Source organism: Cornus florida, unplaced genomic scaffold, assembly GCF_030987335.1.
Source record: "Cornus florida cultivar Cherokee Brave unplaced genomic scaffold, ASM3098733v1 CherokeeBrave_3.0.0_Hap2_Chr09, whole genome shotgun sequence".
NCBI lineage: Eukaryota > Viridiplantae > Streptophyta > Magnoliopsida > Cornales > Cornaceae > Cornus > Cornus florida.
In genome coordinates this window covers 71,363,557-71,379,702 of record NW_026775579.1, presented here as the reverse complement: position 1 = coordinate 71,379,702, position 16,146 = coordinate 71,363,557, and the positions used below count along the sequence as shown (strand labels likewise).

Genomic DNA, 16,146 nt, shown 5'->3' with positions numbered 1-16,146 from the left:
TTTTATAAAAACTATATATATATTTTGTAAATACCCAAAATCTTTTGAAATTAGTGTTTTTTAAAATTAAAATAAAAAGTATCTTAAAGATATTTTAAGTATTTCAGTCTTCAAATTAAAGATCTGTTATTATATCCCTTATATCAATTTCTCATAACTAAATAATAATATTGTGCTATGAAATACTCTCTCTCCCTCTCTCAATTCAATTATACATATACATGTATGAGAAAGGGAATGTAATATGTTAGCTATTAATTTATGAAATCAAATCACCTTCCGTAAATAATAATAGTAGCTCCATCGTATTCAAAACCACGTATAGGATAAAATATAACTCGTTTTGCCAAAAACATTTCATTTAAAATGACAAAATATAACCCAATGCAATCCATACGCTTCAATTCAGCAATATTTTATTTATGAATGAAATTGAAATACGGTTTCATCTTATCCACCAAGAAAAGAGGGAAAATAAAGAAATACGGCTAAACATTTTTTCACAGCGCAAGACCCCCCCTGATGTTAAATATAAGAATAATCGGGGATGGAGACAGTAATATTCTTCTACCATCAATGTTTAGTATTCTCTCTATCCCAAAATAAGTGGCATACTTTTTTTTTTTTTTTTTGTCTGTTTCAAAATAATAGTTTATTTTCCTTTTTCAAACAATATATTTTACATTTTTTCATATATGTCTTTTGAATTTAAATTTTTAAACTTAATATTCAAAATTTAAAAAGGTAAGTTAGTAATTTTTCAGACAGACAATACATATTTCACATGTTCCCTTAAAAATTACACTCTCTCTAAATGACACTTAAATTAAAACGAAGGGAGTAACATTTTTCGTACACAATTATAAACTTGAATTTCGGTTGCGTGGACTCCTTGCCAACTGGTTATAAACTTGCATACATGAATGAGAGCCATCATGACAATTTGAAATAATTTATTGTAAAAAATGGCTACAGTAAATATTGTTTTTGTTTATCAAATTTAATGAATGACAACTTAACAACGCTACTATTATTTTGCACTAGTATCTATTCCTATTTTCAACAACATGATTATTTTTACTTACTAGTTACTACAAACTTCTGGAATTTTGAGAGTACCAAAAACTTATTTTTAAGTTTTAAATCACATGTGAGTCCAAAATTCAAAGAAATGAATGATTTTGTCAGGTAGATAACTAGACTTTTGGTTTCAAAGTCTATGAGTATGAGATTGAAATATCAAATTTTGCAAGCATTTGGTAGTCACAGATTACACGCAACTGAAGACGCAGTGACTAGAACTACCAAATAATTTTTCATATTATTGATATTAAATTATTTGATGACACTGTGCAAATTTTTCTATACTTCATAACTTTGTTTAGTAGGAAAAGAAATATTTTGAGAGAAAATTAGATTTCGTAATTAATAATTTTATGATTAAAAAAGTTATCCCGACAAATTAAGAGTTGGGGACTCAAACACAGATACATTCGTTCAGAAAGCTAAAAGTTCTATTAACTAGGGCAATGGGTAATGCTACATGCTGCATGACTTCTTTTTTTTTTTTTTTTCATTACAAGAATGTTAGTGATTAGTAATTAATGTGGAAGAAGTGCGAAACCTCAAAGCCAGACTTTCTAGAGCAAAAAAGATTAACCCTACCATTTGGGCTAAGGCGGCATTGACACCCTATTGTCACGCCCCGCCTATGGAGGTTGTGCCACGCAGGCGACATGCAGACGCTGAGGAGGATGCTACATGGCAACTGCATGGCGAGTGGAGTTTCTAGAGTCTTTCGGAATTGTCTAAAGTTGTGTGGAAGATTCTAAATATGTGTAATATATTTTAGAATTCTCCAGAATTGTGTGGAGTAGTATGGAGAGTTCTAGAATGTTGTAAATACTTGTACATAAGTATGGAAGTGTGAAGAAGGTGGGAGAAGATTCTAGAGAATCGATCTCCACCGTTGGTTAGAATGCATCCTAGCCCCCATTAGGGATGGGGATGCCTATAAATAGAGATAGGACTTCATTTTGTAGGCAACAAGTCCTAGAGTGAGTTTTTAGAGCCTTGTAGAGAGTTTGAATGCTAGCCTTATACAAAGCATTCTTTTAAGTAATAGAAGTGTTCTTTCCTTGTCAACTTAAGTGCCTTAGTGTGTGTGAGTGTGCAAGCCAAGTGAGGAGAGGGCGAGAGCCACTACAACACTATTAAGCACACGAGGGGAGTGTATTGGCTAAGGTGTGCACGGGAGTTAGGCTGACTAAGCACTTGCGAGAGTAGAAGTAACGTCTTGGTGCCGCACTGGGGTAGCTAGAGTGATGCTGAAACTCTAAGCCCGTGACAATTGGTATCAGAGCAGGTTCGTCAAGGGAGCTTTGTTGGAGTAGACATGGCTAGCAGAGGAGACCACCAAGTCCACGTCTTGGAGCAGAGCTTGGAGGAGAAGCTTGCCACACACTTGGTCTACACAGAGACCATGTTTAACAGGCTCAAGAGAAGGATGACGAAGCTCTACGAGCTGATTGATGGCATCGCCAACAAGGCACAAGAGAAGGAAAGGGACTTGCAAGATCGGGTAGACGACTTGCGCGTAGAGATTGCCGAATGCAAGAAGGAGTTCTCTCAGGTGCGCAAGGTCATGGTGAAGCCAAGGAAGAAGAGGCGCCAGAGCCCAAGGAGTATGATGGGGCAAGGAATGCGTGCCAGATTGACAACTTCTTCTGGCACATGGAAAGATACTTCGAGTGCATGGAGATCGAGGATGATGAGGAGAAGGTGCAGACAGACACTATGTACCTCACGAACACTGTCGCTCTATGGTGGAGGCAGCGATTCACTGGTAGAGGCACAAGAGCGGTTGACACATGGGAGGAGTTCAAGAGGCAGTTTTATCCCGAGTGCGTCGAGGACCTCCCCATGATCAACCTAAGGCGCCTGAAGTAGAAGGGCAGCATAAGGGAGTATGTGAAGGAGTACTCCAACTTGATGCTAGAGATCCCAGAGATGCCGGAGTGGCAACACGTGTGCTTGTTCATTGATGGGTTGCAATTTTGGGTAGCCACAGAGCTGAGAAGGAGGGAGCCTAGAGACTTGGCATCCGCAATGGCTATAGTGGAGCTCCTTGAAGACTTTAGGCGCGATGACAAGAGAGCCACGTCTCCCAGGAGGGATTACGTCAAAGGTGGGGGAGACCGGCGCTTCAAGAAACGAGGCTCGCCCAAGTCCAGTGATGATGAGTACAGCGATGAGGAGAGACACCCACGCCATGACAAGGGTAAGGACCATGGAGAGAGGTCCAAGGCCAGTGGCAAAGGGAAGCGCCACGATAAGGGCAAATGGAAGCCGAAGTGCTACTTGTGCAAAGGGCCGCACATATTGCGACACTGTCCAAACAAGAAGACCACGAACGCCCTTGTGAATGATAAGGGTAAGGGTAAGATGGACGATGCGGGCAGCGATGAAGACAGGTGTATGGGGGCTATGCAGATGCTGAGTAGCATGGCGCATGACACCAAGAAGAAAGGCAAGGCAAAGAAGGTAGCTGGGGTACGCTATGTGGATGCGCAGATTGGTAGCAAAGTCGTGTAAGCGTTGGTGGACACGGGCACTACACACAACTTCATCACCCCGGAGGAGGCGCAACGACTTGGCTTGGAGATGCGCAAGACGAAGGGCTGGATCAAGGCCGTCAACTCCGAGGAGGCACACGTGAGTAGAGTGTGCAAGGAGGTAGAGGTATGCATGCAAGGATGAAAGGGCAAGACCGACTTCCAGGTTGCGGAGATGGACAACCACGACATGGTGCTGGGGCTGGAGTTCATAGACAGGAACAACGCCGCGCCACTACCATGCCTTGGTGCATTGATGACACTTGGAGGCGAGGAAGGCAAGGCCGCATGCATGGTGCCACTAGTAGGCAGGAAGGAGAGTCCAGAGGTGGCAATCAACACGATGGAGCTTGTGAGAACCTCACATCTCCCGAAGGGGGCGCGTACATTTGGGCCAAGGATATATGCGCAAGTACTGATGGCCTGCGAGAGGCTAGGTCAACTGAAGAAACCGTGACGAGGGAGTCACGGAAATGGGTGGGGGAGAATGTCACGCCCCGCCTATGGAGGTTGTGCCACGCAGGCGACACGCAGACGCTGAGGAGGATACTGCATGGCGAGTGGAGTTTCTAGAGTCTTTCGGAGTTGTCTAGAGTTGTGTGGAAGATTCTAGATATGTGTAGTATATTCTAGAGTTCTCCAGAATTGTGTGGAGTAGTATGGAGAGTTCTAGAATGTTGTAGATACTTGTAGATAAGTATGAAAGTGTGAAGAAGGTGGGAGAAGATTCTAGAGAAATGTCACTCTCGCTTATCAATTTAGTTATCTCTAAGTGGTAGTTAGACATGCACAAAATTCAACTACTATACATTTTGTATTAAGCTAAATATGATTAGACAATGAAAGATTATTATTATTATTATTTTGCACTTTGTTGCTTATTATTGATATTAGAAAAGACATGACTAAAAATGAGAGATACATCTATTCACATTTAAGTTTTGAAGCCAACCTTTTTTATGTCTACATCGCCTCAAACAAAATTGAGAAGATTTTAAATAAAATATGGCAACTCATAATAAAAATCTCTGTGGCAATTATTGATAGATGTTACATATTACTACTTGGACATACACCACGTTTTAATACAAGGGTGACTAGAGTCTAGAGTCCACTTCATTTTTGTCTCGCTTGAGAAAATTGTTCTCCAAATAGGTGCAACTAATTTTTATACTCATTATATATATATATATATATATATATGTTATTAATGTAAAAAGTAGGTTTATTCTGTGCAAGTATCACTTCCTTAATATAAATTGAGGCGCAAGCAATCATACTCTTAATGTTGACCATAAATACTTGCCTCTCTCGTCGCCAACTAAAACCCTCAATGGGTATTTTCACTGCCCTCTATAGTCTATATATCAAAAATATGATATGAGTTCAGATTTTCTTGATTTTTTTTTTAAAAAAAAAAGAGAAAAAAAACCCAAAAAAACAATATGTGACATTTAGATAATTATAAAAGACAATTTTTTAAAATTAAATATATATTTTTAAGAAAAATAATACAAAATTGATCAATTTTTTATTTTTTATTTTGTGTGACTTCAATAAATAGAGTCTAATAAAAACTCTTCGTTAGTAAAAGATAAAAATAAACTATCTCTTATTTATTTCAATTCGTACAAAAATGTATTTATATTAAAAAAAAAAATTAATTAAATTTTCATAAAATAATTCTAAAAAATTGTCAATCAAACATATTTTTGTATAAATTTTTTATTTTTAATTTTGTAATAAAACAAAATAATTATTCTCAAAATACTAAACCAAACCAAAAATATATAAATTACATTACCTTCTATTTTTTTGTTTTTTTGGTACTTTTAAACGTTCAAACAAACACACCACACTGAACTGTGACTGTGAGAGCCTAGAGACAAAACAACAAAATCCTCCACACAACATAAACAATACTCCTAGATCAGACCAGAGCGGTTTAATTACCAACCTACCCTTCTTCTCCCTCCCCCACCACCATAGCTCCGGTGGGGTCCTATCGCCACCACCCATCATTTTGGGCCCCACTCAAAACCCATCATCCTTTCTTGAACATCAACTTCACACACAGATCCATCACTCGATCTCTGTCGCTTTTGCAGTACGCGTTGAAGTCTCTGGCTCCCCCACTACCCTTTAGACTCTCTCTCTCCCCATCTCTCTCCAAAATATATCGTCTCTGTTGATCTTTCCTTCAACCCTGTGGCATTGATTCTCTGAATGCCCAATCCACACCACCCCAGCTCAATAGACCCTCTCTCTAAACAGGGTTTTTCTCAAGAAAGGAATCAATTTACCTAAAAGGGTTTCTTTTGACACATACATTTCTTATATTATATTTGGATAGATATATATATATAGGTGTTGTTTGTGTATCGTTTACTGGCATTCTTTAATGTGGGGTTAGTGTTTCTTGTGATGGGTGTTTAAGAGAGTGGGCTAAAGAAGAGAAAAAGCTGTGCTTATTCTTGATGGGTTCTGAGTGATTGTGTGTGTGAGTGTGTGAAAAAGCGAGAGAGAGAGAGTGATTGTGTTGAGGTTTGATGGATACCAAAGGACGACTCATTGCGGGTTCACACAATAGGAATGAGTTTGTTCTCATCAATGCTGATGAGATTGGAAGAGTAAGTGCCCTCAAGGTCTAATCTTCTTCATTTTTTGCTTGTTTTTCAGTTGCTTTGAAGTGTGAACTGCTTTTCAACTACATTTCTAGGTTTCAGAAATATTGGAAGAGTTGTTGCCCCCAAAATGTGTTCTTTTTCGCTCTTCTGAACGGCTTTGATTGTTTTTTACTCTATTTGTGGATTTTGAAGATACCCATTTGCTCTTTTTTTTCAGCTTCTGTAATATGGGTTTGATTTTGATGAAGGACTTCCCCTTTTTTGTATGATTTTTGGTGGGTTTTTATTATTTTAATTCTTATTTGCTTTTGGTTAGGGATTAATCTGAATCAATTTTAGATTTTGCTATTTACTCCATTCTTATTCATGCTTGTTTTTCAGTTCTCCAGCCTGATATAAGTAGAACAAACCCATTTCTGCACATTTATTATTTCTCTTATTATAATTATTTTTGCTTACTGCGTAGATATGATGTCTTGATTCAAGTGAATGGCTTTCAGAAATTGGTTCCTTCTTTCTCTAATCATATCTCTTTTAGATTAAAGAGCTAGTCAAAGACCCCTCATTGCTTGCAATTTCTCAACTGTTAAGATTTTTAATTTTGTGATTTAGTGCTCATTTAAATTCCCAATTGTTTGTGCATAACAGGTCACATCTGTAAAAGAATTGAGTGGGCAGATTTGCCAGATTTGTGGAGATGAGATTGAAATTACAGTGGACGGGGAACCATTTGTTGCCTGCAACGAATGTGCATTCCCTGTTTGTAGGTCTTGCTATGAGTATGAAAGAAGAGAGAGCAATCAGGCTTGCCCTCAATGCAAAACTAGATACAAGCGCATCAAGGGTAACGCTCTTTCCATCTCTAAGCTGGCTTATTTTACTCTATATACTATAGTGAAATTGGTGATATTATTATTAACAATCCAAACAAATGCCAGGGAGTCCCAGAGTTGAAGGTGATGAAGAAGAGGATGAATTTGATGATTTGGATGATGAGTTTGATTTTAGGAGCAATGATCGGAGAGACCCTCAACACATTGCAGACGCAGTGCTCTCTGCTCGCCTTAACACGGGCCAGGGTGCCCAAGCCAATGCTTCTGGGGTCACTATCCCGTCAGAGATGGATTCCTCTTCCATTTGTCCTGGAATCCCTCTCCTGACCTATGGGGAAGAGGTGAATTGATTAACATTCCCTCAATTTTGTTCTTTTTTCGGTTAATATTTGGGATTTGCACGCTGTAAGCTGAATGGTGATATATTTTTTGATGAAGGATGCGGAAATTTCCTCTGACAAGCATGCTCTTATCATTCCCCCATTCATGGGTCGTGGAAAGCGAGTACATCCTATGCCATTTCATGATTCCTCCATGTCTTGTAAGTTTAAAGGTTTTACTGAATAGCAGTTTTCCTTTTTTTAAATTTCACAGAAAGTTACGTAGCTTCTGAACCTGCTGGTTTTGTTCTTTCAGTGCCACCGCGATCAATGGATCCTAAAAAAGACTTAGCAGTTTACGGGTATGGTACTGTTGCATGGAAGGAAAGAATGGAGGAGTGGAAAAAAAGGCAGAATGGTAAACTAGAGATGGTTAAGCACCAAGGAAAAAGTGGGGGTGGGAACAAAGATGGAGATGAGCAGGATGATCCCGACTTGCCTAAGTAGGTGTATTCTTTCCAATCATTTCATCATATCATATTCTTGGTTTTTGATTTGTAGTTGTTGTGATTGAGGTTAATGTATTTTAATATTTTAAATTATAATACTCATCAACATAATTTAACAAACAATTTACTAACCAGGTTAAGAGCTTTGGATGTTTAGTTGAAAATTTATGAAGTCCATTTTGTTTTTGTTTTGTTCCCTCCCTTGAATAACATACGACTCGTTTGTTGATACTACTGGACTTGGCTGTGCCAGATTGGATCTGGTTGGCCTCTTACATACCTAAAAAATAGTTGATGTTTTAATAAGAAATAATTATATTTTTCTTTAATTCATCAATTCTTGGTATTGGAAGGCAGCTGTTTTGGAGAGCAAGTGGCTTGCAAGTCTATGGTTAAATAGCAGAATAGATATGGAAAAAAAGGAGGAACAATTAGAATGGCTAGTATGTAAATAACTGACTTGTTAAAACAGCTAATTGCACATTTGAACAATTGCAAATCACATGAAATTACTTCCTTGTTTAATAGTTGAATCTCTCTATTGCAAAGGAGCTTATAAACAAGTGAATTGCCTTGACAGTAACTAACAAAAAGAATAATCATCAATCACACTAGTTTTATATTCTTAATTTGCCCATGGATTCCAAAACTAGTTGGAAAAAAAGAAATCACATGGGAATACTTCATATGTGCACATCAGAATAATTATTAATCAAAATATTGTGAAAGAAGTGACAAGTAGTTTGATGTTATTATTCCTATTTTGTTAGGTACCACGTATATTACTAGGATGAAGGTAATTTTTTCCTGACAAATACTAGGAGAAGGTATGTGCTTCACCATGTGAGCAGTGGTTTAACTCACGGTGTGCATGGCAGCAAGGTGTAAAGGAAATTATATAATTGTATCAGCTGTTGCAATTATGAAATTGTTATAATGTTGTAGGACTTGATTAAAAGAAAACGATACCCAACTTTTAATTATAAAATTCCATTAAATTTAATAATTTTTGGAAAAAAAAAAAAAAAATTATTAGGTAGGGACATTTGTAGCATGATCCACAAACAAGTGTTTAGATAGAACATAAAAGCAAAACTTACTATCCTACTGATTATTTGCAAGATTGGAAAACTTCTACCTAATATTTGTGGTTAAATCTTGTGTTTGTTTGTTTTTTTTTTTCTTAGTTGGTACTCACACACATGTGCCTCCACTGAGGCTTAAACCCTGACCTCCCTTTGGAAAGTAGGGGCCTGATACGGTTAGGCCTCCCTTTGGAAAGTAGGGGCCTGATACTACTAGGCCTCCCTTTGGAAAGTAGGGGCCTGATACTACTAGGCCTCCCTTTGGAAAGTAGGGGCCTGATACTGTTTGTTAAATCTTGTATTTTTATCTTTTGCATTTGTAAAATTTAAATTTCTTTGATGTTTTAGGAGGTTGTTTAGAGGTTGATAAACTCGTTTGGACGAGAGAAATGGGACAAAATTGGGAAAAAGGCAGGTTTATTAACAGTATTGTCACAGCCCGCCATGTCGACTGTGGTCACAGCCAACTCCAATGTGACATTGTGACTTGAGTCGGGTGCAGTGAGTTTCAAAACCTTTAATATGAGCATGATGGGCATTTGGATGTCTTGCTTAACTGGGATTCTGGGAATGTGTTCTGAAGACATCACTAATATGATTTTAAAATTTGAGTGAAATCATTTATTAAAGGGAATACTTTTCTGAATTGTTAATTTGGGCCCTATTACTCAATAGCACATGCCTAGTATGCAAATAATGTATGCAGGAATTCTCAGGATAGGTGTCATTACTGGATAAAGCAAATAATGTATGCAGGAATTCTCGTGGGTGTAAAAGTCATAGTGGGCATTATATATAAATCAGTTTGTTATAATACCATTAGAAATATCCACGACTTCTTCTTCTTTAATTGCAAAAACAAGTCAATGATTCTATTCCAACTGGACATCCTACAGCCAACAATGGCATCCTATATGGAGAACTTTCTTGGGGTAATAATACTTCCTCGGTTAGTTACATGGTAAGTTGCAAGCAAAATGCATAAGATAAAAGTTAGAAATATTTGAATGAAAATGAAATAGCAAAAATAAATAGAAAGTATTGGTTTGGAACACAAATAAATTCATCAGAATAGAATGTGTAGTACTAAAACTTGTTGACTAATATGTTAGAGAACTTTTAACGTGAACTGCAGATATTCAATACTAATACATCCATTGGGCATGGAAATGGACTCAAATGATTTGCTTGACCTTAAAAGGGTCAAAAGATGAGAATAGAATGTGTAGTACTAAAACTTTTTGACTAATATGTTAGAGAACTTTTAATGTGAGCTGTAGATATTCAATACCACTAATACATCCAATGGGCGTGGAAATGGACTCAAATGACTTGCTTGACCTTAAAAGGGTCAAAAGATGAATTGATTGACTAATATGTTAGATAATCCAAAATTCGCTTTCTGACATTTGCATTTGACCTGCTATATTTCAATGCTTCACGGGGCCATGACTGAGATTAAAATGCTATCACTTGATCTGGGATCTTCAACGATGGAATGTATTCAATTGCCACTTCAGTTTATCTGGATTGGGAAAGGTCCATCATTCTTATTTTCTGTTGTGTTATACTTGTGGTAAATCTAAGGGCCTGAGCTGTTGAGCATGCCCATTTGCAATTGTAATCACATGCTATGTATCTGCCCATGCAGCAACCAAGTTCTGCTGCTATAATATAGCTTAAGTTGTTTTTCAACCTATAACTACATCAACCTATGGTTTGTCAGAATGGAAAATTTGTATCCTGCAATGTTAATCCCAGGGTCCCACCCGAGTAGTAACATGACAGCTTCTTAAACTTAATTATTAGAAATGATAGACTGCAATCCATGAGAGGTCCTTAAGAATAGATATTACATTTATATGCTCTATTATAAGTTGGGAGGGGGGAGTTGTGAAAATATGTTTCCATAATTGGATGAAGTATATTCAGGGTGTGAAGATTATGTTAATAAAATAGCACGTCATTGGCATGAATGCATGATACATTTTCAAAAACAAATTATTGATCAGAAAGAAAAGAGAACATTATTGAAAATGAAATTTATAGTGGCTTCACATTTAGAATATGCTACACGTTCAATTATTTTTTATGTGTTGCAAGTAGATATAACTGGAAAATTTTGGGGTGTCCAAGCAAGCGCTAGTAGGCGTATCTCAAGTTGGCATGTGTAATATGAAATTTATTTATAATTATGAAGGAAATGGATTATATTTTCATTATTTGTGCTCTACCTTCTTTGTTTTGATTCATGAAATTTATTACTCAGTATTTTTTTCTTTATCTTTCTATAGGATGGATGAAGGCAGGCAGCCTCTTTCGAGGAAGTTACCAATTCCTTCAAGCAAGATAAACCCATACAGATTGATTATTTTACTCCGACTTGTGATTCTTGGATTCTTTTTCCACTATAGAATCCTCCACCCAGTCCATGATGCTTATGGATTGTGGCTAACATCTATTATATGTGAGATATGGTTTGCCATATCATGGATATTTGATCAGTTCCCAAAATGGTTCCCAATTCAGCGTGAAACATACCTCGATAGACTATCACTAAGGTATATAAGCCTCTTCCCCCCTCCCCTTCTCTCTCGATGTGTTCTAAACTAATTCACATAAAATTCTTTTAGGTATGAGAAAGAAGGGAAGCCATCTGAGTTAGCTGCCGTTGACGTATTTGTAAGTACAGTCGATCCTATGAAAGAGCCTCCACTCATCACCGCAAACACGGTTCTGTCTATCCTTGCTGTGGATTATCCAGTCGACAAGGTTGCATGCTATGTCTCAGATGATGGTGCTGCTATGCTCACTTTCGAAGCCCTCTCTGAGACATCTGAATTTGCAAGGAAGTGGGTCCCTTTCTGCAAGAAGTTCAACATTGAGCCTCGGGCCCCGGAGTGGTATTTTGCTCAGAAGGTTGACTATCTGAAAGACAAAATACATCCAACATTTGTGAGGGAGCGTCGTGCAATGAAGGTTGGCAACTCTTTTTTTTTTTTAAAAAAAATAAAAAGTAAAAATAAAAAATAAATTGATTAACCGTTTCTGTTTGATCCCAACAAGTGTGCATGGCATGCTAACTGTATAAAATTAAGGATGTCACAGAAACTGCAGAAGTTGACTCTGTTCAAACTATGGAATGACATGTGGAGAAGTTACTATTTAGCATTCAATGAAATAGATGAGCTATTATAAGTTCTGTTTTTCTGACTTAATTGTGAAACTTTTTAACATATTCTCAGAAGTAACTTTAATTTTGGATTTGTTTGTCCTCTATGATGATTGGTATTCGCTTGTTATCATTTTTTTGCCACAGAGGGAATATGAAGAGTTCAAAGTTCGGATAAATGGGTTAGTTTCCATGTCACAAAAGGTTCCTGAGGAAGGTTGGACAATGCAGGATGGGACTCCATGGCCAGGGAATGATGTCAGGGACCATCCTGGAATGATCCAGGTGTGGGAATGCTCCCTTAATGTACTTCAGTAGATTTTTGGGCTAAATATCAGACTGGCCCTTATTAATGTTAGGCTGTTAAAAATTATGAGTAATTTTAAGTTGCTCCTGTCTTTAACAGGTCTTTTTGGGTCATAATGGTGTTTGTGATGTTGAAGAAAATGCATTACCACGTCTCATCTATGTTTCCCGTGAGAAGAGGCCAGGATTTGATCACCACAAAAAAGCTGGGGCCATGAATGCTCTGGTAAATCTCTCTTGGAATTTCATTCCACCCCCCACCCAAAATAAAAGGAAAAAACAGAAAAATGCATGCTCAATTTTGCCAATTTTGATTATTGTGTTAAATGATTTTCTAGGTGCGTGTCTCTGCAGTCGTATCAAATGCTCCTTACCTTCTGAATGTTGATTGTGATCACTATATAAACAATAGTAAGGCACTTCGGGAAGCTATGTGCTTCATGATGGACCCCACCTCGGGGAAAAAAATATGCTATGTGCAGTTTCCTCAAAGGTTCGATGGGATTGATCGTCATGATAGATACTCAAATCGCAATGTCGTGTTCTTTGATGTACGTGTTGCACTTCTTTGCTTACATTAAATGTGGAAATGTGTTATGGTATCAACATTTATTCCGGAAAGCTAATTTCTTTTTCCACTTTGAGAACAGATCAATATGAAAGGCCTTGATGGGATCCAAGGACCAATTTATGTTGGAACTGGGTGTGTTTTCAGGAGGCAAGCACTCTATGGATATGATGCTCCCGTTAAAAAGAAACCCCCAGGGAAGACATGCAATTGTTGGCCAAAATGGTGTTGCTGTTGTTTTGGATCTAGAAAGAAGAACAGGAAAAGGAAATCAAAGGAGAAAAAGAAGATAAAGAGCAGCGAGACTTCAACACAAGTACATGCACTTGAAAATATAGAAGAAGGAATCGAAGGTATGGAAGATACTAGTGTCACATTTTTTAACACGTTATAGAACTTCTCAAATATAGCCAAGTAATTCCAGTATTGTGTGCGAAATTCCAATGTTATCGGAGTAATTCATTGCGATAAGTTATGCTTCCTCCCCCCCACCCCCAAAATGCAATTTTTTGATGCACTTGATTTATGATGACTATTTGTTGATTCACTCATGAACCATGGTATTTACCTACTGTTTCCCCCAAAGACTATCCCTAAAATTTATCACTTCCAATCTTCTTTGCAGGAATAGATAATGAAAAATCTTCCCTAATGCCCTTGATAAAATTTGAGAAAAAATTTGGACAGTCTCCTGTTTTCATTGCTTCAACACTTTTAGAAGAAGGTGGTGTTCCACCTGGAGCCACGTCTGCATCACTCTTGAAAGAGGCCATTCATGTCATTAGTTGCGGTTATGAAGATAAAACAGAATGGGGCAAAGAGGTATGCTGCAACTGCTTCAAATTTTAGAGGTCTGTAAGCTTTCTTAGCAAGATATACATTGTTTATTTACCCTTCAATTTCTTATATTATGTAACCAGGTGGGTTGGATATATGGTTCTGTTACTGAGGATATATTAACTGGTTTCAAGATGCACTGCCATGGCTGGCGATCAGTGTATTGCATGCCCCGAAGGCCTGCATTTAAGGGATCAGCCCCTATAAACCTATCAGATCGTCTGCACCAGGTTCTCCGGTGGGCCCTGGGATCTGTCGAGATTTTCTTGAGCAAGCATTGTCCAATCTGGTATGGATATGGATGCGGTTTGAAACCACTGGAGCGGTTTTCATACATAAATTCAGTTGTTTATCCATTGACATCCATTCCCTTGATCGCTTATTGTACACTGCCAGCTGTCTGTCTCCTCACTGGGAAGTTTATCGTCCCAGAGGTAAGCATCAGCTGCATCTTATTTAAAATTACTCTCTTTATGACCATATTTAGCCGATCTTACGAGTTAAATTCATTAAGATGGTTTGACGTGGCATCAAAAGTTTGACATGTTGCTTCAATTCCAACACTAAGGTCATAAATTTCATTTATCTCAAGCCTTAATCTTTTTCTGTAAATTCACTTTTTGGTATAAATGCACATTTTGAAACTATACATCTTAATTCTAGTGGACAATATGAGGACGTTTATTGATCCACAACTCAAGAAAAGCGTGATTATTGGTGCAATTATTGTCTTGAGAGATCATTTGCCAATAGCCTCCATTTGGACCATCTTTGATAAGACCAGCCTGTGCTACTTCCTCCTTGAAGCTGATTTTATTTGGTTCGGAACGATTCAGCTAACAAGTTCTTTAAATTATCTGCAGATTAGCAATTATGCCAGCATTGTGTTCATGGCCCTCTTTGTATCAATTGCTGCAACTGGTATTATGGAGATGCAGTGGGGAGGCGTAGGCATCGATGACTGGTGGAGAAATGAACAGTTTTGGGTGATTGGTGGTGTCTCATCACACCTTTTCGCACTCTTCCAAGGTCTTCTTAAGGTTTTGGCAGGGGTCAATACGAACTTCACTGTCACATCCAAAGCAGGAGATGACGGGGACTTCTCCGAACTGTATCTCTTTAAGTGGACAACATTGCTGATCCCTCCCATGACTTTGCTGATTATAAACATAATTGGAGTCATGGTTGGGGTGTCTGATGCCATCAACAATGGTTACGAGACATGGGGCCCTCTATTCGGTAAGCTGTTATTTGCTTTCTGGGTCATTGCCCATCTTTATCCCTTCCTAAAAGGATTCATGGGGAAACAAGATAGGCTTCCCACCATTATTTTGGTATGGTCAATTCTTCTGTCTTCAATTTTCTCACTTTTATGGGTCCGAATCAACCCATTTTTGTCGAGAGGCGGTATTGTACTAGAAGTTTGTGGATTGGATTGCGACTGAGACACACAACACATAAGAGTTTTAGATGGTTCAAAGTTATATGTAGAAAGATTGTTTGGCAATGACTGCGGAGGGCTGCATCTTGGAGGCGAACATCCAACGACATTTCCCCACACGGTATGTATGATTGTTGACGAGAATGATCACTAGGTATAAATGAAATGCAAAGTAAATTCTGGGTGGGGTGTGTGTGTGTGTGTAGATAAAAGGACTACGACCTGACACATTGATATTTGTTTTTGTAAAATTATTATTGATTCTTTATTTAAAACATTAGTTTTGAGGGTTTCAGAAGATAGAATCTGGATTGTGCGCAGGAAAGTTGGTATTTTTCTTTTCTCATAAATTATTGTCATGTCCTAAAAAGGGACTTGTTATTTGCTGTTTCCAAGCTTTTTTAGCTTTCATTTTTCAAGAACTTTTTCATCATTCTTGTTCATTTGTGTATCGTTAATAAGTTAGCTACATTGTTGCAGAAAGCACTCGAATATCCATATTTATGAAGTAATAGAGCTTGCATTGTCTGCCTGTGTTGTTTAAATGTTAGCAATTTATCTGATGAATGTGTTTGTGCCCCTCTTTATCATCTTAGTTTAGTTATGTACCGTGTTTGATCAAGAGGGTGGTCTTCTTCTTCGGCAGCTTCAAGAAAGTACTGAAATATTGATGTTGTAAATTATAATCATCAATTTACCCATAATGATGGATGAAAACTGAAATTTCTTTGCACGTGTTGTGTTGTTCGAGTGGTTGGGTTGTTTCTTGTGTCCATGAGTTCGTGTTCAAGTCTTGTATCATCCCCTCTTCTCTAACCACTAATTTTTAATATT

The 16,146-nt window shown here is 37.7% G+C and overlaps 1 protein-coding gene across 1 annotated transcript; it reads left to right on the top strand.

Annotated features, from left to right (window-relative positions):
* Positions 1 to 5,705: 5,705 nt before the first annotated feature.
* On the top strand, positions 5,706 to 15,755 carry LOC132274329 (cellulose synthase A catalytic subunit 2 [UDP-forming]-like). Its single transcript, XM_059775580.1, has 14 exons — positions 5,706 to 6,244; positions 6,890 to 7,085; positions 7,180 to 7,415; positions 7,513 to 7,615; positions 7,711 to 7,897; positions 11,283 to 11,549; positions 11,622 to 11,967; positions 12,308 to 12,445; positions 12,567 to 12,692; positions 12,805 to 13,017; positions 13,117 to 13,387; positions 13,660 to 13,856; positions 13,955 to 14,305; positions 14,735 to 15,755. Exons 1-14 carry the CDS (start codon positions 6,164 to 6,166, stop codon positions 15,314 to 15,316), a joined length of 3,294 nt encoding a protein of 1,097 aa, XP_059631563.1. The 5' UTR covers positions 5,706 to 6,163; the 3' UTR covers positions 15,317 to 15,755.
* The last annotated feature ends 391 nt before the right edge of the window (positions 15,756 to 16,146 follow it).

Bases quoted from the DNA above. Each gene is read 5' to 3' on its own strand.
- LOC132274329 (XM_059775580.1), top strand. From the start codon at position 6,164: ATGGATACCAAAGGACGACTCATTGCGGGTTCACACAATAGGAATGAG. The intron at 7,616-7,710 runs GTAAGTTTAAAG...TTGTTCTTTCAG, and splicing joins TCATGATTCCTCCATGTCTT to TGCCACCGCGATCAATGGAT. The intron at 11,968-12,307 runs GTTGGCAACTCT...TTTTTGCCACAG, and splicing joins GGGAGCGTCGTGCAATGAAG to AGGGAATATGAAGAGTTCAA.